The 25,017-nt window shown below is 41.9% G+C and overlaps 1 protein-coding gene across 1 annotated transcript in view; it reads left to right on the top strand.

Moving 5' to 3' along the window:
- Positions 1 to 25,017, top strand: part of LOC106562390 (transcription initiation factor TFIID subunit 4) — a 97,217-nt gene that overhangs the window by 27,526 nt on the left and 44,674 nt on the right. Inside the window, exons 9-12 of the mRNA XM_045689292.2 lie at positions 7,826 to 7,995; positions 10,882 to 11,012; positions 11,996 to 12,121; positions 16,039 to 16,095. Of these exons, the coding sequence (XP_045545248.2) occupies positions 7,826 to 7,995; positions 10,882 to 11,012; positions 11,996 to 12,121; positions 16,039 to 16,095 (484 nt within the window). The remainder of the gene's footprint in view (positions 1 to 7,825; positions 7,996 to 10,881; positions 11,013 to 11,995; positions 12,122 to 16,038; positions 16,096 to 25,017) is intronic.

Below are 25,017 nucleotides of genomic sequence, written 5' to 3'. Positions count from 1 at the left end.
AATATAGATGTTTATGGTTACCCCCTGTTAATATAGATGTTTATGGTTGCCCCCTGTTAATATAGATGTTTATGGTTACCCCCTGTTAATATAGATGTTTATGGTTACCCCCTGTTAATATAGATGTTTATGGTTGCTCCCTGTTAATATAGATGTTTATGGTTACCCCCTGTTAATATAGATGTTTATGGTTGCTCCCTGTTAATATAGATGTGTATGGTTACCCCCTGTTAATATAGATGTTTATGGTTACCCCCTGTTAATATAGATGTTTATGGTTAATATAGATGTTTATGGTTAATATAGATGTTTATGGTTACCCCCTGTTAATATAGATGTTTATGGTTACCCCCTGTTAATATAGATGTTTATGGTTACCCCCTGTTAATATAGATGTTTATGGTTACCCCCTGTTAATATAGATGTTTATGGTTACCCCCTGTTAATATAGATGTTTATGGTTAATATAGATGTTTATGGTTACCCCCTGTTAATATAGATGTTTATGGTTACCCCCTGTTAATATAGATGTTTATGGTTAATATAGATGTTTATGGTTACCCCCTGTTAATATAGATGTTTATGGTTAATATAGATGTTTATGGTTACCCACTGTTAATATAGATGTTTATGGTTACCCCCTGTTAATATAGATGTTTATGGTTACCCCCTGTTAATATAGATGTTTATGGTTAATATAGATGTTTATGGTTACCCCCTGTTAATATAGATGTTTATGGTTACCCCCTGTTAATATAGATGTTTATGGTTACCCCCTGTTAATATAGATGTTTATGGTTACCCCCTGTTAATATAGATGTTTATGGTTAATATAGATGTTTATGGTTACCCACTGTTAATATAGATGTTTATGGTTACCCCCTGTTAATATAGATGTTTATGGTTACCCCCTGTTAATATAGATGTTTATGGTTACCCCCTGTTAATATAGATGTTTATGGTTAATATAGATGTTTATGGTTGCTCCCTGTTAATATAGATGTTTATGGTTACCCCCTGTTAATATAGATGTTTATGGTTACCCACTGTTAATATAGATGTTTATGGTTACCCCCTGTTAATATAGATGTTTATGGTTACCCCCTGTTAATATAGATGTTTATGGTTACCCCCTGTTAATATAGATGTTTATGGTTACCCCCTGTTAATATAGATGTTTATGGTTACCCCCTGTTAATATAGATGTTTATGGTTAATATAGATGTTTATGGTTACCCACTGTTAATATAGATGTTTATGGTTACCCCCTGTTAATATAGATGTTTATGGTTACCCCCTGTTAATATAGATGTTTATGGTTACCCCCTGTTAATATAGATGTTTATGGTTAATATAGATGTTTATGGTTGCTCCCTGTTAATATAGATGTTTATGGTTAATATAGATGTTTATGGTTACCCCCTGTTAATATAGATGTTTATGGTTACCCCCTGTTAATATAGATGTTTATGGTTACCCCCTGTTAATATAGATGTTTATGGTTACCCCCTGTTAATATAGATGTTTATGGTTACCCCCTGTTAATATAGATGTTTATGGTTACCCCCTGTTAATATAGATGTTTATGGTTACCCCCTGTTAATATAGATGTTTATGGTTGCTCCCTGTTAATATAGATGTTTATGGTTAATATAGATGTTTATGGTTAATATAGATGTTTATGGTTACCCCCTGTTAATATAGATGTTTATGGTTACCCCCTGTTAATATAGATGTTTATGGTTGCTCCCTGTTAATATAGATGTTTATGGTTACCCCCTGTTAATATAGATGTTTATGGTTACCCCCTGTTAATATAGATGTTTATGGTTACCCCCTGTTAATATAGATGTTTATGGTTACCCCCTGTTAATATAGGTGTTTATGGTTACCCCCTGTTAATATAGATGTTTATGGTTACCCCCTGTTAATATAGATGTTTATGGTTACCCCCTGTTAATATAGGTGTTTATGGTTGCTCCCTGTTAATATAGATGTTTATGGTTACCCCCTGTTAATATAGATGTTTATGGTTACCCACTGTTAATATAGATGTTTATGGTTGCTCCCTGTTAATATAGATGTTTATGGTTACCCCCTGTTAATATAGATGTTTATGGTTACCCCCTGTTAATATAGATGTTTATGGTTACCCCCTGTTAATATAGATGTTTATGGTTACCCCCTGTTAATATAGATGTGTATGGTTGCTCCCTGTTAATATAGATGTGTATGGTTGCTCCCTGTTAATATAGATGTTTATGGTTAATATAGATGTTTATGGTTACCCCCTGTTAATATAGATGTTTATGGTTACCCCCTGTTAATATAGATGTTTATGGTTACCCCCTGTTAATATAGATGTTTATGGTTGCCCCCTGTTAATATAGATGTTTATGGTTAATATAGGTGTTTATGGTTACCCCCTGTTAATATAGATGTTTATGGTTACCCCCTGTTAATATAGATGTTTATGGTTACCCCCTGTTAATATAGATGTTTATGGTTACCCCCTGTTAATATAGATGTTTATGGTTACCCCCTGTTAATATAGATGTTTATGGTTGCCCCCTGTTAATATAGATGTTTATGGTTACCCCCTGTTAATATAGATGTTTATGGTTAATATAGATGTTTATGGTTACCCCCTGTTAATATAGATGTTTATGGTTACCCCCTGTTAATATAGATGTTTATGGTTACCCCCTGTTAATATAGATGTTTATGGTTACCCCCTGTTAATATAGGTGTTTATGGTTACCCCTGTTAATATAGATGTTTATGGTTACCCCCTGTTAATATAGATGTTTATGGTTACCCCCTGTTAATATAGATGTTTATGGTTGCTCCCTGTTAATATAGATGTTTATGGTTACCCCCTGTTAATATAGATGTTTATGGTTACCCACTGTTAATATAGATGTTTATGGTTGCTCCCTGTTAATATAGATGTTTATGGTTGCCCCCTGTTAATATAGATGTTTATGGTTACCCCCTGTTAATATAGATGTTTATGGTTACCCCCTGTTAATATAGATGTTTATGGTTACCCCCTGTTAATATAGATGTTTATGGTTACCCCCTGTTAATATAGATGTTTATGGTTACCCCCTGTTAATATAGATGTTTATGGTTAATATAGATGTTTATGGTTACCCCCTGTTAATATAGATGTTTATGGTTACCCCCTGTTAATATAGATGTTTATGGTTGCTCCCTGTTAATATAGATGTTTATGGTTGCTCCCTGTTAATATAGATGTTTATGGTTACCCCCTGTTAATATAGATGTTTATGGTTGCTCCCTGTTAATATAGATGTTTATGGTTACCCCCTGTTAATATAGATGTTTATGGTTACCCCCTGTTAATATAGATGTTTATGGTTGCTCCCACCCTCCCTCCAGGTTCTTCAGCTCATTTCATCTTTGTAAAAAACGTCTTCATGAAAAATGATCTTTACGATGTGACCTATAAGTATAGGTGCTTATGTGTGTGTGTACATGCGTGATTGCGAGCACATCGCAGTGTGTGTGCGTGCGTATGTATGTACATTTTCCTGTCCTGCTACGCATTCAAAATGTAACGAGTACTTTTGGGTATCAGGGAAAATGTAAGGAGTAAAAAAAGCATTATTTTATTTAGGAATGTAGGAGAGTAAAAGTAAAGTACAGATACCCCCCAAAATACTTAAATAGTACTTCAAAGTATTTTTACTTAGTTACTTTACACCACTGACTCCGAGCCCATAGTAGGCCACCGGGTTCATGGTAATGGCTTCCCCTCCTGAGGGGAAAGTAGCCGCCCCGGGCCCTGATTGATAAACCAATAAATCTTTAGTGGCCTTGATAATTAAGCTGTCAGGGCTGCTTGTTACTGACAACCTTTTCCCTCTGGTGCTTCTGCCTCCCTGTTTACACAAACCACGCATTTCCTCCCTGCCCTAGCAGTCCACTATACTGGCTAACCATACAGTACATAGGCTACACACTGGTTTCATGTCAGCTCAATCAAATAGGGTTCATATATCCTCACCGGCACTACCCCCTCTACTCTGCTTGTTGACATGGACTACACCTCGCTGTGTAGTGTAGTAGTCCCTGGTAGGTCAGGGCTGTATGTACCTCTATACTGTTCCCCTCCTGAGGACATAAGAGCATGTTGGAACAGAGCCCTGTGGCGTGTGTATATCCTCTCACCTCAGAGCACTCTCAGCCACTCCCTCCCAGCATGGGTGCGCAATAGGCCAGAAATGGGGAGGGATGGTGGGAGTCTCCCCCCTCCTTAAAATAGTGATGATACTGATATTATACTGTAGGCATTTTTTTGGTTTCCTGTGTTTGATCTTAAATACTCCCCCTCCTTCCACTCCCCAGTGTTGTGCTATGTAGATGGTGTTTTGTGTAACATCAGATTTGTATTGTTTCCCTTTGTGAAGAATATAATGCTAGGGTTGAATAGCTAAGTGGATAGGGGTTGAATAGACTATGATCTCAGAGATTCAGTTTATAACCAGTCAAACATGGTCCAAATATAATCAACCAGGCATAACCCCTCTAGTGTCTCCACCTTGACCTATGTATTTATTTATCTGTTGTGATGTGTTGCGCTGTGCTGTGTTGTGTTGTGCTGTGCTGTGCTGTGTTGTGTTCAGACCGCAGGGCCTGTGGGGTTCCCGGTGAGTTCCAGTGTGCTCTGCTGTGGTGACCACTGACAGACAGACTGACAGACAGACAGGCAGCCACAGCGTAGGTTTACAGTGCTGAGTGGAAGCAGCTGATCTCGCCCTCCATGCTTTCTGTAAACACCCAACATCCGCTTTAATCACAGCCGGCCCTCATCCCCTAGTTCTCAGCCCTCAGCCGTCTCAGACGTCAGCCCCATCAGCCCAATGCCGTGGCAGGTAGCCTAGTGGTTAGAGCGTTGGGCCAGTAACCGAAAGGTTGCTGGATCGAATCCCGAGCTGTTAAGGTAAAAATCTGTCATTCTGCCCCTGAACAAGGCAGTTAACCCACTGTTCCCCGGTAGGCCGTCATTGTAAATAAGAATTTGTTGTTAACTGACTTGCCTAGTTAAATAAAGGTTAAAATGCCAGCGGTGAGCTCACCATCATTCCCCCAAATTCTCCTGCCCCTCCACTCTATGTCTGGTCTGGGGCATACGTCCCTCTACCCCAGCCCCAGCCAGCTCATTCACATCCAGACCAGGCCGGAAACACAGAGAGGGAACGTGCTTAAACTACAGTACACTGGCTTTGATACATATTGGCAGCAGTCAGCATTGTCTAAAGCGACAGGCTGTAGTGCACATTGAGGAACTAAGGAAGCTGGAGTGGCCTGAGCCTGTGTGGGACTGTGTGTGTGACTGTGTGTGTGTCTCACTCACTGTGAGGTATGACTAGCTACATGGAGGGGTCTCAGGGGTGTTAGTCACTCAGATGGCTCGGTGGATGACCCCTACCTTGGCACAGGGGGCACTCTCTGGGGGGAGGTATCAGAGACGATCCTTGTCTGGCCCTGGATCCTGGCTCTTCCCTGACTGGATGCTCCCATTCCACACACGCCACACACATACACATGTTCCTTCTAAATGGCGTGCCCTCTCTCCCATCCAGTCTTGATATGGAAAATACATGCATATGTATTCATGTTTCTCTGGGTGTCATGTCCCGCAGCAAAGCCAAACCAATCATTGAGAGGTGTCTTTTCCTCCACAGTGGAACCTAATTATATCTCACCTTTATTAGTGAGAGGAGAAGGTACTGTACATTTGTTCAGTAGTCTTTTTGTTATGCGTTTCATAACTAATTCCTTCCTTTTAATATCAGCCTTGTCTTGCATTTCCATTTGATTGTAGCCCCCCGCAAACACAGGAGACATCTAGTTATGCTATTAAGAATCAAACACAGGAGACATCTAGTTATGCTATTAAGAATCAAACACAGGAGACATCTAGTTATGCTATTAAGAATCAAACACAGGAGACATCTAGTTATGCTATTAAGAATCAGGAATAAGGGAGTTATTTGCATAGCAACATAGCATGTCCATGTCCACTAGCTGTGTTGTGTAACTTTATGTGTTATTCATCATTACATATGATGGTTTATTTATTTAATGGATAATGAGGTTAGGAGGCCAGGGTGTTGGGTGTTGATGAAGATGACGGTGGTGAAGATGAAGGTGTATAGCCTACAGTAGGAGAGGAGATATAATAATAACATAGTGTAATCTCCTGTATTATGGAGTGTTGTTGGGTAGATTCTACATGGAGGTTCATTATTAGACTCAGAGAGAGTAGGACTGGGACTGGCAGGGTGAGTAGAGGGTCTAGTGAGATCTCTTGGTGCTGGAAGGAGCTCTAATCGTCTTTGTCAACCTCCTGCCGGGATGTCAGGACTCATATAGGTGCTCGTGGAACAGGAAGACATCAGCGGGGTGCAATGCCTGCCGCTGACGATGGCGATGTGTTCCCACACATGGACGCCCGCCCGCTGCGGGCAGAGACTCGAGAACAAGGCAGCATCAACGTGCATGGCCCCCGCAACACGTAACTTCTGACGGTCGGAACCAGCGGCTGCTGGCGGTGCGAACGCCTATTACTTTAGAGGGGAGGCGAAGGAACGGGCGAGGGAAGCAGTGAGCGGCTGCCCTGTGTGTGTTCTGTGGCTCTCTGTGCCCTCTGTCACCGCCACTCAGTGGTTCCTCCAGCCCAGCGAGCGAGGGAGGTAGGCAGTATTTCCATGGATGATCAGCTCAGGACATTGCCAGCCACAACCAGGTTACCACAGCACTCGTTCCCCTGTTGGGGTACTCACTCATAGAGACTGGAAAGAGGATTTAGGCCTGGCGACTGTCAATGTCAGATTCACCCAAAACCTAAAATTAAAGATTAACTGTTTGGGTCAGACACTCCATTCTTGTAATGATGGTCATCCTTGGGGAGGACCTTGACCTCAATGGGACTTCTTGGTCCTTTATCCCCTTGTTACTGTTTACCTCAAATACGATATCTAATACATTTTACTGATCCAAACCTATGTATGAATTCTAAAAAAGCTCATATTTAAGAAAATGGACAATGTATTGAGAAGCCAGCTCGTGTTGTGAATCAAAATGGTGGTGGATATTTCCTCTGGACTAGTACTAGATGATATTGCTGTTCTCAGCAGAGTGGTCTGTAAACAGTGTTTGTTGATATTAGTATATTGCCAGATTTATCACACAGCAGTTCCAATCCTCCTGTGCATCCTTACCCAGCTCCCCGCCATCCAAACGTTGTCAATTCTACTATATCCTGACTCAAATGGACTCTGGATGGAATAAAACCTATTAAAATAGTGTATTATTATGAGCAGCTTATACACCTCTGAATCATGACAATGCAAGTGCATACACTACATTCCCTGTACGATTGCACCTTGAATGAAATGAGAAAATCTGTCAGTTTTCCACATGAACGGCCCTGTAATTGTCTATAGGGACATGTAAACTAATACTGTAAAAAGGACACATACAATATTGTTTTATACAGACGTTGTTGTAAGAGCTAATGTACAGATGTAGGATCTTAATTTGAGCCAGTTTGCTACAGCAGGAAAATAGTCCTGCAGCAACAGGACATTTGAATTTTTATGTGGATTATAATTCATTGCCATTTTTGTAGGGGTTGATACATTTTTCATGAGGGCAAAACAAGTCTGACATTTCTAAGTGGAAATGACAACTTTAGATTTCTTTTTAAAACTCAAATACACTACAAGTTTGCAAAAACAAACTACATCTGTAGAGCCCTTAAAAAATGAATCCTCCATCTGTTTGTTTCCAGGGATGATGATGACATTAACGATGTGGCGTCCATGGCGGGGGTGAACCTGAATGAAGAGAGCGCCCGTATCCTGGCCACCAACTCTGAGCTGGTGGGAACACACATCCGCTCCTGTAAAGATGAGGCTTTCCTTCACCCGGGCCTGTTACACAGACGCATCCTAGAGACAGGTACGGACAGAACACTACTACAGTACGTTATAGTACATGATGGCACCCTCACTAGAGAAACCTCTATAGTGTATGATAATGAGGCCTTGTTCACAGCAGTAGAACAATAGAAGTTGCATACACAGTAAGTCTTTAAAGTCATTAAATGATAGAGAATTGAGGTGGAATCATGTACAGTGTCGTTGTCTTCACGGTTAGTATTATCTCCAGTTCCATAATAATAATTCCATAATCATCAAGTGTTGCCAATGACGCTGATCTTCATTTTCATCATAGTGATTATTATCTTCAGATTTATCTTGAATTTATTCATGAACGTGTGTACCAAACAGAATCATGTTCCTTCAAACGTGTGTTGGTTTAGAAAATATAGGCCAGACCCCTGTCTGTGTGTGTGTGATGAAATCTATCTGTTAGCTTTGTGTTTTCTTCGAATCTCCTTGTTGTTTGTGCATCTGTAGTGTCATCACTAAAGACAGACAGTTTGATTTACTTCCCCTGATGGGATGTTGCAGGCCGGAGCAGACGCTCCTTTCTGGCCTCCCTCATTTTAAACTTGGTGCAATTAACAGTTCTTTCACCTCCTTTAATGAATTCTTCAGGTTCTGTCTGAACTTACTAGACACCAGGCCCTGACATAAATACTTTATAGAGCTGTCTTTTGAAGGCTGCTTGTCAGATTGTCCTGTGGACTGAAGGAAGAGTTCAGAGTTACAAGACTTGATTTTGTTCTTCTTCTGTCTTTTGATTGGAGCTCCATATTCAGATACTGTCCTATTTGCGAATGTGAGATGATTTACTGACCAGTGGAATCAGTCTCTGTTCATATTAGAATTCATGTGAGGGTTTACCATGTGATAGACTAGTATCTACAATGTATTGGCCTCTCGTTAGGCACATTCAATGGTGGTACTGGTAAATGGCACTTTGTTACCCTTCAGGTCTTTTTGCACTGTGTCGGAAATGTCTAAGCCTAATGTGTGAAAGTGCAATTCAATAATATTACCATAAACAACTAAGTTGTGAATACACGTTGCATTAAAAATCCACACAGTAGAATAGAATTCAAACACAACAGGGAGTTTTAGCGCTAAGACGTTTCTTCTTGTTTTACCTCAATTAAGTATCCACGGTGACGGTGACAATGAGGCCCAGAGGTCATGTGCTGTTAGACGGTACATTGGTGAGGTTGTTATCCCGTCGCCTTGGGGAGGAGGGGGTTAAAAATGTAAATCTTGCTCTGGGGGCTTGGTGCTGTGCGGGGGCCGGGTGGGTGGGAGGCCATGGTGCCCCCTGCTGGGGCAGTGGCACTTGGGCGGCTTTGTTGTGTCAGTGACGGGCTGTGGAGAACTCTCAGCTGGCAGCAGAACCAAGGGAGGCTCCCCAGCCTGCCAACTCGGCTCAATCAGAGGCTAGTGGGGATGTGGTCCTCCTCACACAGTGGTACACAGCCCTGACTCACCCCTCTGCTTCATGCTGCCCTCTCTGCTCTCTGCTGCCACCACTGGACAGGGAGATGTACAGCGGGGCAGGGTAGATTCAGACCCGGTGAGGACCAGGGAACCCTGTGTCTTTCAGAATGTCCACACACAGATTGGGAGGAGAGGAGCTTGTTTCTCTCTCCCTGTTTATTTCTTTCTTTCTTTCTCCTTTTTTCTCTTTCTATCTCTTCCCATATCTCTCTCTCCTCTCACCCCCTTCTCTCTTTCTATCTCTCTTCTCTCTCCCCCTCTCCATCGTTCTTCAGGCTTGTCCTTGAGCCGTGGGCCAGTTTCATTTGTGAAACTGCAAGCAGCAACTCCCTTCTGACTCCCAGGGCCTAGAACATATGCACAGCTGGAGTTCTCTAGAATAGCCTCTCAAAGTAAATGTGCACTGGTACCTCAGAAGTCCAATTCTGCAGAGACGCATACAGAAACACTCAACTCCAAAGAGACTCACTCGTGTTCAGTGCAGAAAGTTCATTTTTCTCTTTTTAAGGGCAGATGAGATTACCAGTAAAAACAGTACAAAGTAAAGCCTGTTAAGGTGATTGGAAACCAACACTAAAGCAATTCAATGCTATTTCGACTCTCCTGTAGTCCTAAGCCAGGTGCTGATGTGGACTACATTGTACATTGAGGAAGGTATTTATTTCATAGAGAACTTGGCTTTCTTTGTCTCGGTGCCTTAAAGATCTCAGTTTGTAGGAGAGAGAGTGGAAGCCTTTAGTATTTTACCTTTTGACATCGCTTACGACCCAGAGAAAATGTTTTTGAATTTTCACACTAATTATCAGGCTTATACGGATCTCGATCCTTTCAAGATGTTAGACCAGGAAAAGGTGTATGTACAGTACGGCTGATTTAAATAATTGGTGTGGTTTACTTAAAAGTGGACCAGAGAGAACATTCTGTTAATGGAATATTAAAAAGGAAGAAAAACAGATCCTAAACTCTGTCCTCTGAATTATGACTTCACAAACTGTTTACTGCCAGAAAACTAGTCGAAATGATCCTTTAAAGTTAAGGTTGGCCCATGTTGTTTACAGCTACACACATGAAAGACTGCAGAGTAAGAGCTTGGCAATTCATACTTGGATACTATTCTCAACATGGTACTAGAACCGTGAAACATCTAGACAGAGCTTTATCATTATTAAACTAACTACCTTTTTCACACTATCGTCCTGACCTAAACCAAACTGTGCTGGCTCAAATGTTTTGCTTTGTCCTTTTTAGCATGGTTCCAACAACTATGGTGGATGTGGAACCAGGCCAGCTCATTACAGCTTGGTTCGGTTCGGCTCAGCTTGGTTCAGTAGTATGAAAAGCCTTTTCGGACAGGGATTTGGGGAGATCAGCGTGTATTAATGTTAGAGTCCTTCTGTCTGTCTGTGACCCTAAGCTAAGAAGTTTGGCGTGTCAGAGGTTCCTATGGAAGCGGTGAACTTCATCTCCCACGCTACCCAGTCCCGACTCCGCACTGTGCTGGAGAAGGTCTCCTCCATCGCACAGCACAGGATGGACGGCGGTAAGGTAAGTAGTCGTGCCAGAGACAGACATACCTATCAGGAGGTGGGCGCTTTTTACACTTTCCACAGAAACCTATTCTTCAAATCTTTGAAAAATAACTGATAGATCTTTTGCAGGCCTCTGTCTGACACACCAGCATGGGTGACATTAACTTTTAGCCTTGAATATAGCAATGTAACAACATTTAATTGGTTAACAATAAAGTCAATTCAACTCTGCTCCTTGTAAAAGAAAGAAAGCAAAAAACATAGCAACTTTGAAAAGCTGTTTTCCTGTGTGTATGTGAGGCAGAGGAGAGGGGTGGTGGGCTACAGCTGTCCCTGTCTTGTTTTGTCTTTTTTGCGGTTTGTAAATGAGGCGTGTTAGATGCGTGAAGTCTCCTCGTCTCTGTGAAGCCACTCTGTTGACATCAGCGAAAAAACCAACCGGGCGGGCGGCCTGAAAGAGAGAGCACGGCTCGACTGAGTTACGGAGGAGGAGAGGAGTGCAGGCTCAGCTCTGAACAAAGGAGGGAGGAAGGATGAGAGAGACGTGCGCGTGGTGACAAACCCTCAGATGTCACTCCACTCTGTGCTCTGCTCTGCCACCCAGCTCCTCACATCGCCACAGAGAGGGAGATAGAGTGAGAGAAACTGATAAAGGGTGTTGGGGAAGAACAGAGAGACAGACACACACACAGGGAATAAACAATTGTCATATTAACTTTTTGATGACCCACAAACTTTGTTTTCCTTCTGAAACTTGTCTCATCTTCCCATCTCCCAAGTGCAGAACAACATATTTAACACAACGAGAAGCGGTGATACCTGTAAACAAAGAAAAGTTGTGATTAGTTATCCAAACTGGTGGTTGAGAGAGACGAGGTGTCTAAAGTTGTAATAATATGTTTATCCAAACTTGTGGTTCAAATGCGATCTTCTTAGGATCTTAAGTTATTTTTCCTCCACTCATTCTCTGTTTCTTTCTTTCCCTCTCTGTCTCTGCAGGATGAGGAGTGGTATGAGCAGTCGGCAGACGTGCGGTCGCAGCTAAAGTTCTTTGAGCAGCTGGAGAGGATAGAGAAGCAGAGGAAGGATGAACAGGAGAGAGAGATCCTACTCAAAGCAGCTAAAGTAAGTCCTAGTCTCCTTCTTGTTATAAAGGCATATATCCCTTTTAGTTACAACCACACAGTCAATGAAGTGTTTTCACATTCAATCCTGATCTTTAGCCCAATTTAGCAATACCCTGAAATCTTACCAGTTTCAGTTACCCCATTTCCAAGCCGACCTAATACACCATGAAGTCCAGTGTAGGGACTGTAGCTCTGTTTCTATTGTGTGTGTTACTTGTGTGTGAGGTGGTGTGTGAGGTGGTGTGTGAGGTGGTGTGTAAGGTGGTGTGTAAGGTGGTGTGTGAGGTGGTGTGTAAGGTAGTGTTTAGCTGTGCTGTGGTGTGTGAGGTGGTGTGTGAGGTGGTGTGTAAGGTAGTGTTTAGCTGTGCTGTGGTGTGTGAGGTGGTGTGTGAGGTGGTGTGTGAGGTGGTGTGTGTAAGGTGGTGTGTAAGGTGGTGTGTGAGGTGGTGTGTGAGGTGGTGTGTGTAAGGTGGTGTGTGAGGTGGTGTGTAAGGTAGTGTTTAGCTGTGCTGTGGTGTGTGAGGTGGTGTGTGAGGTGGTGTTTAGCTGTGGTGTGTAAGGTGGTGTGTGAGGTGGTGTGTAAGGTAGTGTTTAGCTGTGCTGTGGTGTGTGAGGTGGTGTGTGAGGTGGTGTTTAGCTGTGGTGTGTAAGGTGGTGTGTGAGGTGGTGTGTAAGGTAGTGTTTAGCTGTGCTGTGGTGTGTGAGGTGGTGTGTGAGGTGGTGTGTGAGGTAGTGTTTAGCTGTGGTGTGTGAGGTGGTGTGTGAGGTGGTGTGTGTAAGGTGGTGTGTGTAAGGTGGTGTGTAAGGTGGTGTGTAAGGTGGTGTGTAAGGTAGTGTTTAGCTGTGCTGTGGTGTGTGAGGTGGTGTGTGAGGTGGTGTGTGAGGTGGTGTGTAAGGTAGTGTTTAGCTGTGCTGTGGTGTGTGAGGTGGTGTGTGAGGTGGTGTGTAAGGTGGTGTGTGAGGTGGTGTGTAAGGTGGTGTTTAGCTGTGCTGTGGAGTGTGAGGTGGTGTGTAAGGTGGTGTGTAAGGTAGTGTTTAGCTGTGGTGTGTGAGGTGGTGTGTAAGGTGGTGTGTGAGGTGGTGTGTAAGGTGGTGTTTAGCTGTGCTGTGGTGTGTGAGGTAGTGTTTAGCTGTGGTGTGTGAGGTGGTGTGTGAGGTGGTGTGTAAGGTAGTGTTTAGCTGTGCTGTGGTGTGTAAGGTGGTGTGTGAGGTGGTGTGTAAGGTGGTGTTTAGCTGTGCTGTGGAGTGTGAGGTGGTGTGTAAGGTAGTGTTTAGCTGTGGTGTGTGAGGTAGTGTTTAGCTGTGGTGTGTGAGGTGGTGTGTGAGGTGGTGTGTAAGGTAGTGTTTAGCTGTGCTGTGGTGTGTAAGGTGGTGTGTGAGGTGGTGTGTAAGGTAGTGTTTAGCTGTGCTGTGGTGTGTGAGGTGGTGTGTAAGGTAGTGTTTAGCTGTGCTGTGGTGTGTGAGGTAGTGTTTAGCTGTGGTGTGTGAGGTGGTGTGTGAGGTGGTGTGTAAGGTAGTGTTTAGCTGTGCTGTGGTGTGTAAGGTGGTGTGTGAGGTGGTGTGTAAGGTAGTGTTTAGCTGTGCTGTGGTGTGTGAGGTAGTGTTTAGCTGTGGTGTGTGAGGTGGTGTGTGAGGTGGTGTGTAAGGTAGTGTTTAGCTGTGCTGTGGTGTGTAAGGTGGTGTGTGAGGTGGTGTGTAAGGTAGTGTTTAGCTGTGCTGTGGTGTGTGAGGTAGTGTTTAGCTGTGGTGTGTGAGGTTGTGTGTGAGGTGGTGTGTAAGGTAGTGTTTAGCTGTGCTGTGGTGTGTGTTCCTTGTCAGTGTCTAGGGCAGTGTGGTGTCTTCGCTGTTCCTGCCCAGGCCCTAGCTAACAGATGAAACCGAGTGTGTCCTCCGTAGAGTGCCCTCAGTGTGTTCTCCCGCCCCCTCGCTCTAGGGCTCCTTTGTCCTCTCATTGTCCCCAAACACAACAAGCAGAGGAACCACTGTGGAACTCTATACAGTCCTCTGATCTGATCCTCCTCACATACCCGCTGACACGCCCAGAGCTAAAAGCGTGTCGTGTCAGCCATCTCAGTACTCAGGAGAACCAGCTTCAACAGTAGTGGGCAGGGGAGCCTCAGAGAGCCTTACAGAGTCTCAGAACAGATGAATTGCATCTAGGCAGTCTCTGCACACTCATGTGTGTCCATCCAGTCACACTCAGGCTGTTGAGACTGGTGTAAACACTTTTTGCACACACTTAACTTGTATAAGATTGTGAAATGACTTGAATAAGTTCTCACATACTTCATGCAATCTTTCAAAGAAGACAGGTACATAATTCATTAGACATACAGTATGATGCAAAGGTTCAAATATTGTCACCACCAACAGAATGTGTTTTGAAGGGAAATGCCCCACGGTGAGACATTAGAGAGAAGCTTGCTTCATTTAATACATCTTCAACAGAGACAATGTCCCACAGCTGATTGCATTATCACTTCCCTGTGTTAACAGCATTGTTATGGTCTGGCCCTGCCTGCCATGCAGGACATTAGAAACAGTCAGACTGATGAACAATGACCCGCCTTGCCACTGTTATAGTTGGTAGTTAGGAAACTACTGCACCAAGCTTTATTTTGTTATTTAAAAAAAGATGCAATCTCAGGGCCTAACTGTAAGTGTCTTTAGAAGGAGTATATGACAGTAAGTTTTACTAAACATCAGTTTATCACACCTGAACAAATCTTTAGTATAACTGTATATCTAATATGCGATATGTGTTGTCTGGGCTCATTATTATGTCATAGCATGGTTTTGAGGCACATTAATTAATCTGACTTGTCCATTTCCACTATACACTTCTTACAGTATATTTCAGTATCTAACTGGTGTATTCAAACAGTAGTGCAGGTTGGGGTACTAGACTATTGCTTTCCAGCACCACTGAAGGCAAATAGCATTTGATTGCTTATAGTAGAAAAGGGAAACATCAGGAGGAGCATCACGTTCAGAGATATTAATGAAGTAGTCTTTAACACCACCGGGATGACCATGCTCTTACAGAGGTTAGGCAATGTTAAAGACACATTGGACCATTACTAGTCATATCCCTAACCTTCATTCAAGCTAAATGGATTTATGCTAGTTAAACAGGAAGTAGATTTTTTAAATAGAATTATTCCCATTGCTATGGCAGGGGGCAGCACTGTTAGCTGCCTGTATTACCATAGCATAGACGAAGACCTCCGGGTTGAAACGTTGTACAATAAAACTGCGGGAGCATTCAACAGTGTATTTGTCTGTCTTTCATAGACTCATAGGAAAAGTACACTGCGTCTCTGATAGCTACAGTAGGCTAGTACTGTGATAGTGTGGTGATCTGGCAGGGTTCCACTAACAGTGAGCTTTTAGAAGAGTCCCTGTATGGTTAATTGGAAGCCCTGTGGTTAACAGCTCACACAGACAGGTACAAGCTGCACAGGCAGCTCAGCTCTCACTGACTAATTACAATGGCACTCCAGTACTGTGGACTCTGGTCCTGACTCTAGAGAGATACGCATACACTCACACAACACACACACACACACACTGCAGTGGCACCGGAACAAAAGCGGGACAGACAGAGTGCCTGTGACTTTCTGAGTTTGAGCACATTCTCCCGGCCCTGTGTGCTCTGCTGGCTCGCGCAGAATTTTTAATAACCTCCTTTGATTAGAATCTCCCTCCAGCAGCTTATTTACGGTGGGATTTGGCGCAGGCTTAAAGGGCACTGGCCTCGGGCGCTCAATTGCACTTCTATGAATCCAAATACGATGTCCTTGACACCTTGTATCCTGTTCCCATTTTGTACTATTTTTGTGCTGGCTGCAACAGATGAGGGGGTCCTTAAACCAGCTGTTAACCTGTGTCCCCCCCCCCTCCTTAACTCTGCAGAGTCGCTCCAGGCAAGAGGACCCAGAGCAGGCTCGGCTGAAACAAAAAGCTAAGGAGGTAAGCGTTGTGCTGGAGATCATTACCCTTGACATTTTCCCAAGACTTCAACATATAAATTTTTCATGCCTTGCTACATATGTAATGCCATTTAAAGGTCTGATTTAAAAAGTTGTAGGAATTATTTGTGCTGATTGATGTCCACCTCGTTTGGAAAAGTGGTTTCTATAGAACAGAGACACCACACCAAAGAGATCCTCCTCCTCTTTTCTCTCTCACTCTCTCTATCTCACTCTCTCTATCTCTCTCTTTCTCTCTCTCTCTCTCTCTCCCTCTCTCTTTTCTGGCTCCCAATAACATTTTGGAGACTGCTGTTCATTGTACATGGCTCTTTCAAAGAGATAGATTGGGGGAGCCTATCGGTGCTGTGAGTACTGGTTTAATATTCACCATAGCACTTTCCGTAGAGCCATTTGCATTATAAAGGCTGATAGAAATATGTTTACTGTCACAGTTATATATACATTTTAGTTTAAAACAATGAAATGGCTTTGGTACTGTAGGTGCACAAATGGGAAATATCAAAAATAAAGTATGAAGCGACTGTGCTTATTTGTAAAATTTAGTTGTTTTAGTCCCCCAATTTTCTAAACAAATAGACATTTAAATATGGAGATCATGTGGATCCTAAAAAGTAGACCACTCTTCTTCTTTGTAGTTTGTTCATTTCGTGAAATAGTTTGGATACGCTGAAAGTTGGTATGTGTTTATGTTAATCGACACCTGATGTACGTATGTTAAAACCGGAAGAGCAAAAAATAATGAGCTGTTATTGAAAGAAAGAGTAAGAGCGTAAACACTCTGTACAGCTACAGTGTCTTCAGAAAGTATTCATACCCCTTGACCTATTCCACATTTTGTTGTTACAGCCTGAATTTAAAATGGATTAAATATATTTTTTCTCTTATCCATCTACACACAATACCCAATAATGACAAAGTGAAAAAATCTTTTTAGAATTGTTTGCAAATTAAATACAGAAATATCTCATTTAGATAAGTATTCACACCCATGAATCAATACTTTGTAGAAGCACCTTTGGCAGTGATTACAGCTGTAAGACTTTCTGGGTATATCTCTAAGAGCTTTCCACACCTGGATTGTGCAACATTTTCCCGTTATTCTTTTCAACATTTTTCAAGCTCTGTCAAATTGGTTATTGGTCTTTGCTAGAGAACCATTTTCAGGTCTTGCCATAGATTTTCAAGTAGATTTAAGTCAAAACTTTATCTTGGCCACTCATTCACTGTCTTCTTGGTAAGCAAGTCCAGTGTATATTTGGCCTTGTGTTTTACGTTATTGTCCTGCTGAAAGGTGAATTCATCTCCCAGTGTCTGGTGGAAAGCAGACTGAAGCAGGTTTTCCTCTAGAATTTTGCCTGTGCTTAACTCCATTTAATTTATTTTTTATCCTGAAAAACACACCAGTCCTTAACGATTACAAGCATACCCATTAAATGATGCCGCCACCACTATGTTTGAAAATATGGAGATTGGTACTCAGTTATGTGTTGTATTGGATTTGCAAAAAGTTAATTACTTTGCCACATTTTTTTGCAGTGTTACTTTAGTGCTTTGTTGCAAAAAGGATGCACGTTTTGGAATATTTTTATTCTGTACAGGCTTCCTTCTTTTGACTCTGTCCTTTAGGTTAGTATTTAGGAGTAACTACAATGTTGTTGATCCATCCTCAGTTTTCTCCTATCACAGCCATTAAACTCTGTAACTGTTTTAAAGTCACCATTGGCCTCATAGTGAAATCCCTGATCGGTTTCCTTCCTCTCATTGGTCTTTGTGGTTGAATCTGTGTTTGTAATGCAACGCTTTACTGAGGGATCTTACAGGTAATTGTAAGTATGGGTTACAGAGATGAGGTAGTCATTCCAAAATCATGTTAAACACTATTATTGCATTTAACGAAGGGGTCGAATACTTATTGACTCAAGACATTTCAGCTTTTCATTTTAAATGAATTAGTAAAAAATTCTAAAAACATAATTACAATTTTACATTATGGGTTATTGTGTGTAGGCCAGTGACCAAATACATCTCAATTTAATACATTTTACATTTAGACTGTAACACAACAGAATATGGAAAAAGTCAAGGGTTGTGAATACTTTCTGAAGGCACTGTAGACCATAGTAGATCTCTAGCAACATAGAGCTGCTTAGCCACATTCAAATTCTATGTCCATACTAGTGTACCACTTAGTGTGAAGCAATGTATTGGACATGCAATCCAAGTGGTATGCTATGGACATTAGAATGGGGATCTTCTCTGCTCTCTGTAAAGAGATCTTCCACTACCACCACACCAGTGTGAGGTGAAGTGATGCTTTTCCTTGGCTCTGTTCATTCGTTTAGAACCTTGAGACTAGATCTCAGCCTCCCCATAAGCCCTAGCTGCATATGCAAATGAGGCAGTGTAATAGGCTGTGCTGCGATAGGTTCGCCCCGGGGCGGTGTGATCAAAGTGGATCTCCTCCCCGTTAAGTGGCAGGCCGCTCATCATCTGGATGAGGCCAGATTATCTCCTGAGAAAGAAACGCGGCACGCGGCACGCGCACATTCTCATTTTCATTTTAGAAATTCAGAAGTAGCAGAGAGAGGGGTGTGTGGGGGGGTGAAATTGTTACTTTATGTAATGTTAAGTGCGACAGTCAGGGATGACACCACTACAGGAGGAGGTTTTTTTCTATGTTTTTTCGTCCCCCCTTCTCTCTTTTTTTGCTTAATGGCCGTCGTTTCTCAGTCCCGTGCCTTTCTGGTTTTCATCACCTGACCGGCTCAAGGGGACAGAGCTAGCTGTTTGTGTCACCACGGTTAGCGCAGAGGGAGTCTGTCGGTGGCAGCTCCTCATTCAGCACATCTGCACACATTTAATCAGGATAATGAGGCTGAGCTGCTCTTCCAGGCAACGGACGGACGGGTGGACAATCCTGCCACCCCTCTCTCCGAAAATAATTTTCTATGACAGTGTTATATACTTGTTACAAGAAATGTATGTTGAAATTGAGTTGGCACCTGATTTGTTTGTAAAGGCAAGTGTGGTATATTGGGAGGGAACAGGGAGGAGGTGTTGGGGAACTTTGAGGCGCTTACAGGTGAATTACACCCAGTCAGAGTGGGATGATAGCGTTTGTACGATAGAGACACATTCTGGTAGTGTGATGGCAGCCTTGGCTCCATGTGGCCTTTATCAGACCTCTCCAGTTTCCACCTCAAACTAATCCATCCCCCTTCCCCCTCAGACCTCAGTACCGCCCAGGCAGATAGCAAAAGGCATAAGGCCAAACGTGTGTAGCGCCCCTGTTTCCTCCATTCAGAAACATTCGCCCCAAAAGGTCAGATGGGCTATTTTAGAAATGCCCCCAGTGAAAATCAATGGACAAAACGAGTATTCCTCATTTTTTGGTTGTCTGGTCTGTGTGCTCTGAAATCCCACTGAGGCAGGAGGTGAGGCAGTGCCTCATCATCAGGTCCTCTCAGCACTGAGAGAGGAGTGGGGGGAGAGTGGACCAGGCCTACATACATCACAGTGTCAGACACACAGACACACTGCGGCCATAGATTCATCATCAGAACTCCGTCTGGAGGCAGGGAGAGGAGAGAGGAAGACTCTCTCTGGTCTAAACTCATCATCCCCAGGACCTCACATCCCACTGGGCACATCACGTCATTTCAACGTGGATTACTTGGTAATATTTGGTTGAGACGTTGATGAATGAGATTACAACCTATATTCACCCAGTCAAAAAGACAGCCAAAAGTTAGTTGAATTTCCAATGTGTTATCACTATGCTTTCAACCATCTAAAAGCACAACCAAATAAAATCACAACCAAATTCCAATGGAAAAACAATGTCTTATTTTTAGTTGTCACCCAAATGTACAGTATATCACTGTGCTTTCAACCATGTAAAAGCACAGCTAAGTTGAAAAGGGAATACAATGTCGGATATTTTGTTTTGTATTAATACAACCGATTAATGCGTTATCACTGTGCTTCATCTAATTGCAGAACCAAATGACCTGGACTGCAGTTGAAATGACATTAACAAGACATTGTGCAAGTGATCAATGCCATTCGAGATTATTACATCAATTGTAAAGATCTCCACAAACCTGCGACGACCTATGCATGCCATGCTATATTGACCATGCATGCTTTTTATGAATACATAAGACATTTATAGTTACAGTAACCTCAAAATGAGGCCATGGATGTGTTACTCATTTTAAGGTTTAATAATACATTAGCTTGGAAGATATTTAATTATATTTAGGCTATTTAATATATTACAACAGTCATTTTGAATTGTGTTTGGTTGACAACGCAAACAACCTCAACATTTGAAGGAGATGTACACTACCATTCAAAGGTTTGGGGTCACTTAGAAATGTCGTGGTTTTTGAAAGAAAAGCAATTTTTTTGTCCATTAAATAACATAACATGTATCATAAATACAGTGTAGACGTTGTTAATGTTGTAAATTACTATTGTAGCTGGAAATGTCAGATTTTTTTAAATGGAATATCTACAGTTGAAGTCGGAAGTTTACATACACCTTAGCCAAATATGTGAAATGTGTGGAGTGGTTGAAAAACGAGTTTTAATGACTCCAACCTAAGTGTATGTAAACTTCCGACTTCAACTGTACATAGGCGTACAGAGGCAATTATCAGCAACCATCACTCCTGTGTTCCAATGGCACGTTGTGTTAGCTAATCCAAGTTGATCATTTTAAAAGGCTAATTGATCATTTGATCAATTGATCCTTTTGCAATTATGTTAGCATAGCTGAAAACTAGTACCCTCAACACCAGTCTCAAAGTCAACAGTGAATAGGCGACTCCGGGATGCTGGCCTTCTAGGAAGAGTTGCAAAGAAAAAGCTATATCTCAGGCCAATAAAAAGAAAAGAATAAAATGGGCAAAATAACACAGACACTGGACAGAGGAACTCTGCCTAGAAGGCCAGCCTCCCGGAGTCACCTCTTCACTGTTGACGTTGAGACTGGTGTTTTGCGGGTACTATTTAATGAAGCTGCCAGTTGAGGACTTGTGAGGCTTCTGTTTCTCAAACTAGACACTCTAATGTACTTGTTTTCTTGCTCAGTTGTGCACCGGGGCCTCACACTCCTCTTTCTATTCTGGTTAGAGCCAGTTTGCGCTGTTCTGTGAAGGGAGTAGTACACAGCATTGCACGAGATCTTCTGTTTCTTGGCAATTTCTCGCATGGATTAGCCTTCATTTCTCAGAACAAGAATAGACTGACAAGTTTCAGAATAAGTGTTTGTTTCTGGCCATTTTGAGCCTGTAATCGAACCCACAAATGCTGATGCTCCAGATACTCAACTAGTCTAAAGAAGGCCAGTTTTATTGCTTCTTTAATCAGAACAACAGTTTTCAGCTGTGCTAACATAATTTTAAAATGATCAACTTGGATTAGCTACAGTAACACAACGTGCCATTGGAACACAGGAGTGATGGTTGCTGATAATGGGCCTCTGTACTCCGATGTAGATATTCCATAAAACAAATCTGTCGTTTCCAGCTTTAATAGTCATTTACAACATTAACAATGTCTACACTGTATTTCTGATCAATTTTATGTTATTTTGATGGACCAAATTTTTTTAAACAAGGACATTTCTAAGTGACCCCAAACTTTTCAACGGTAGGGTATCTACCGCTTGGAAAGTTCCATCTGAACCACAAGCTTAATCCCATTATTTAAACTTTATTTTTGGTTGAGTTGGAGATGTGATATCAACATATTGTATCATTTGTTAACTTGTCAACAAGTTAATAGGCTAAATGTATTGCATTTCTGAAGTGATATTGAAATGTTTTTCAATGTTTTTCTCCTTCAAATTTTAACATTTGAAGGAGGTTTATCTTCTGCTTGGATAGTTTCTTCTCTGTGCCACTGATGTAGTCTGGCATTAATTCCAGTTTGTCTACAAATTAATAATTGCTATGTTGGATTTATGTACGTCTCCATCTCAACCAAAAATCTAAGTGAAAGAAAAGGACTAAATCAAACTTTAAATGCACTTTAAATAAAGTTTGATTTGATTTAGTCCTATTCTTTAACTGATTTGCTCACATTTATTTTGCTCTGTTAAACCTGCCCTTTGTAATGACTTCGATAGCAGCAGTGAATCTGTTTTGTTTTTAAGTGGAGATCGCTCAACAATCATTCTCACGATATCACATTGGTAATAGTCAGTGACAAATATCAAAATTGATCAGGGCTGGGCTCGGTTAAAACCCTGGAAGGGAGACCAAAGGATACCTGTAGATAGATCAATTATCCAGTAGAAGGTGCTGCCCAGCCTATTGTTTTTTGTCTGATAGTGGATATAACGTTGTAGATCTGACGTAGTTTTAAAGGTACAAATTCAACATATTTTATACAAGGTTTGTCTATGTTGCAATTTGGTTACCATGGTCACAATCCTGTGGTTGAAATTTTACCCTCAAAATAAGAGTTGATGACACGTCACAATACATTGACAAATAACGTTGAAACAACGTTGATTTAACCAGTTTGTTCCCATTGGGATGGTTCTGGCTTTGAGAACACAACTGAGAGGTCGCTCAGCTCTTTAGCCTATGATTGGTTGGGAGGAGTCGGTCAAACGTCTGTCATCTGATTGGGATAAATGGTTTCCCTAGAATTTGTTGCCTTTGTAAGGACAGGCTTTTATTTTGATGATGGCCCTTATCCTCCTTATTTCATTCTCGATCAAACCAGCTAAGAATTGCAGGTCATTGATGTTTCGGGCCATGGCTTTAGAATCTAATTTGTTGAAAACCATAAATAATTCATGGTAAATGTGCTATTGGAAAAGCCCAATTATATTTTATACACCACATGCAAAGCCAAGGCTGAGTGCAAGCTTTTTGCTTCAGGTTTCCCACGAAAATAAACATTTAGATCATTGAAATAGTTGTAAAATGGGTTACAGACTTATCACAGCTTGATACACCTATGATAAACTTCCTGGTAAAATAGGAATTGAAAGAGGTGAACTTTGGCATCATCAGGTGACATGTTGATGCGGAGGAATATCAGGGGATGGACAGTTGGACACAGAAGCCTGTCTTTTGTGCCTTCCTCAAACACACCTGATTTAAATAATCAACTAATCATGGTCTTCAGTCTGGACATGATTAGCTAAAGCTGGTGTGTTACTGCAGGGCTGGAATGAAAGCCTGCACATCCAGCTGTTACCCAAGACTGGAGTTTTACATAAAGATGATCCTCCACAAGAATTGAACATAGCCAGTTTATTTAGAGGCATATCACTATACAGTTTATGTGTCTTTGACCATAAGGACTGTCAGTGAGACTGTTGTTAAGACAGCTCTTGGTTTCTCTGAATGACACCCCCATATCAGCAGGCCAGAGGGGGCTGAGGGGGTGTTGGGGGGGGTGAGATGTGGGAGCCCCTGTCTTCCCTTCCTCTCCTCATCCAGCCAGTCAGATCTGTGTCCTTGCAGCGTTGCTCCACTTTACCTCAGAGTGATTCCAGACCCGTGTGAAACTGAGAGCTGTCCAATGGGAATCGCTCAGCTTTTTGTTAGAATAATTTTCCTCAAATATTTTTCCTCCTCAGGCGTTCAGAGGGAGTTTTTTTCTTGCCTCGTTTGCACACCAGGATTGATCATGAAATGTCTTGAACCACGCAGCAATGAATTCTGCCCTTGCTCAACTCTTAACCTTGTATGGCACCAATTAAAAGCAAGAGGCGTTATATGTACAGTCTGTCCTAGCCAGATGCATAAACATCGACATACATCCACATAGTGTATTACTGGATTGACTTGCAGTCAGTAGCATCAACATGACATAGAAACACTAGTCAACATTTTTACATTTTTCTCTTCCCACCTCCATCAAGAGATATTGTAGATTTAGCCAACTTATTTTAATTATAACCTCTGGATGTAACCAATGTGCTCCAAGACATAATTTGCTCTAAGACATGATTTCCCCAGCATCCCCCACAGATGACCAGGTCATATTATTAGCTTGTAAAACCGCTTGTGCAACAGGCCCCGTCATGCAGCGCTATTTCTCCTCTATTGTCAGAGGTGTCAGAGGACAAGGCTACAGTGCCATGCATTTATTAGTGCTTTTGTGTCTGTTGTATCTGTGGTTCACGGCCTCTCATTGTTTGGCTCCACAGAACCCGTCATCGTACCCAGTGTAGAGCGCCCGCTGTTAGGCATGCTCAGGGCTAAAGCCTGTCAGAATAATCACTATGATTATGAAGCCAGTTTGGGCTAGTTAACAGAGCGCTGACATTTGGTGATATACTGTAAGGACCAAAACATGGCAGTAAATCTCTCCCTTTCATTGAACTTTTACGTTTGGCTTTTAAGATATGCTCTTTGAGAGTCTCTGTACATGGAAGATTGTGTTCAACTATAGAAAAAACAGTGAGGTTAAGTACCTCTAACCTCTTAGTGGTTATTACAAATGTGTATGTAGATACATGCAAATATCAGATATCCACACGTCTTCTCAAATATTTCCCATTGTTGAAGTGTTTCATCAGTGTTGTTTGAAAGATCAAAGCGGGGCTATTTAATTGTTCATTTAATTATTTCAGAATGAAGATCTGTTTTGATTAACTCCTCAATATGCACAGCCTAGTAAATAGTCCACACTAGCACTATTTTTTTGTTTTATTTGTTGCTTTGTTGTCTGGAGTTTCAACTTCTCTCAGTTCCCCCCCCCCCCCCCCTTTTTTTTCTCCTCAAGACATATAAAGAAAAAATCACCGGGCTTTTAAAAATACCTTTGGTGTTCCTGTGTGTTTTGGAATATTACAAAGTCCTGTAATGAGAAGGAAAACAACAAAAAAATGAGATTTGCCTCAGAGGGAGATTGCGGCTCGTCTTCT

This window comes from Salmo salar, chromosome 11 (assembly GCF_965601325.2).
Source record: "Salmo salar chromosome 11, fSalSal1, whole genome shotgun sequence".
Lineage (NCBI taxonomy): Eukaryota > Metazoa > Chordata > Actinopteri > Salmoniformes > Salmonidae > Salmo > Salmo salar.
The sequence above is the reverse complement of the archived record's forward strand: the minus strand, read 5'-3'. Positions and strand labels throughout refer to the sequence as shown.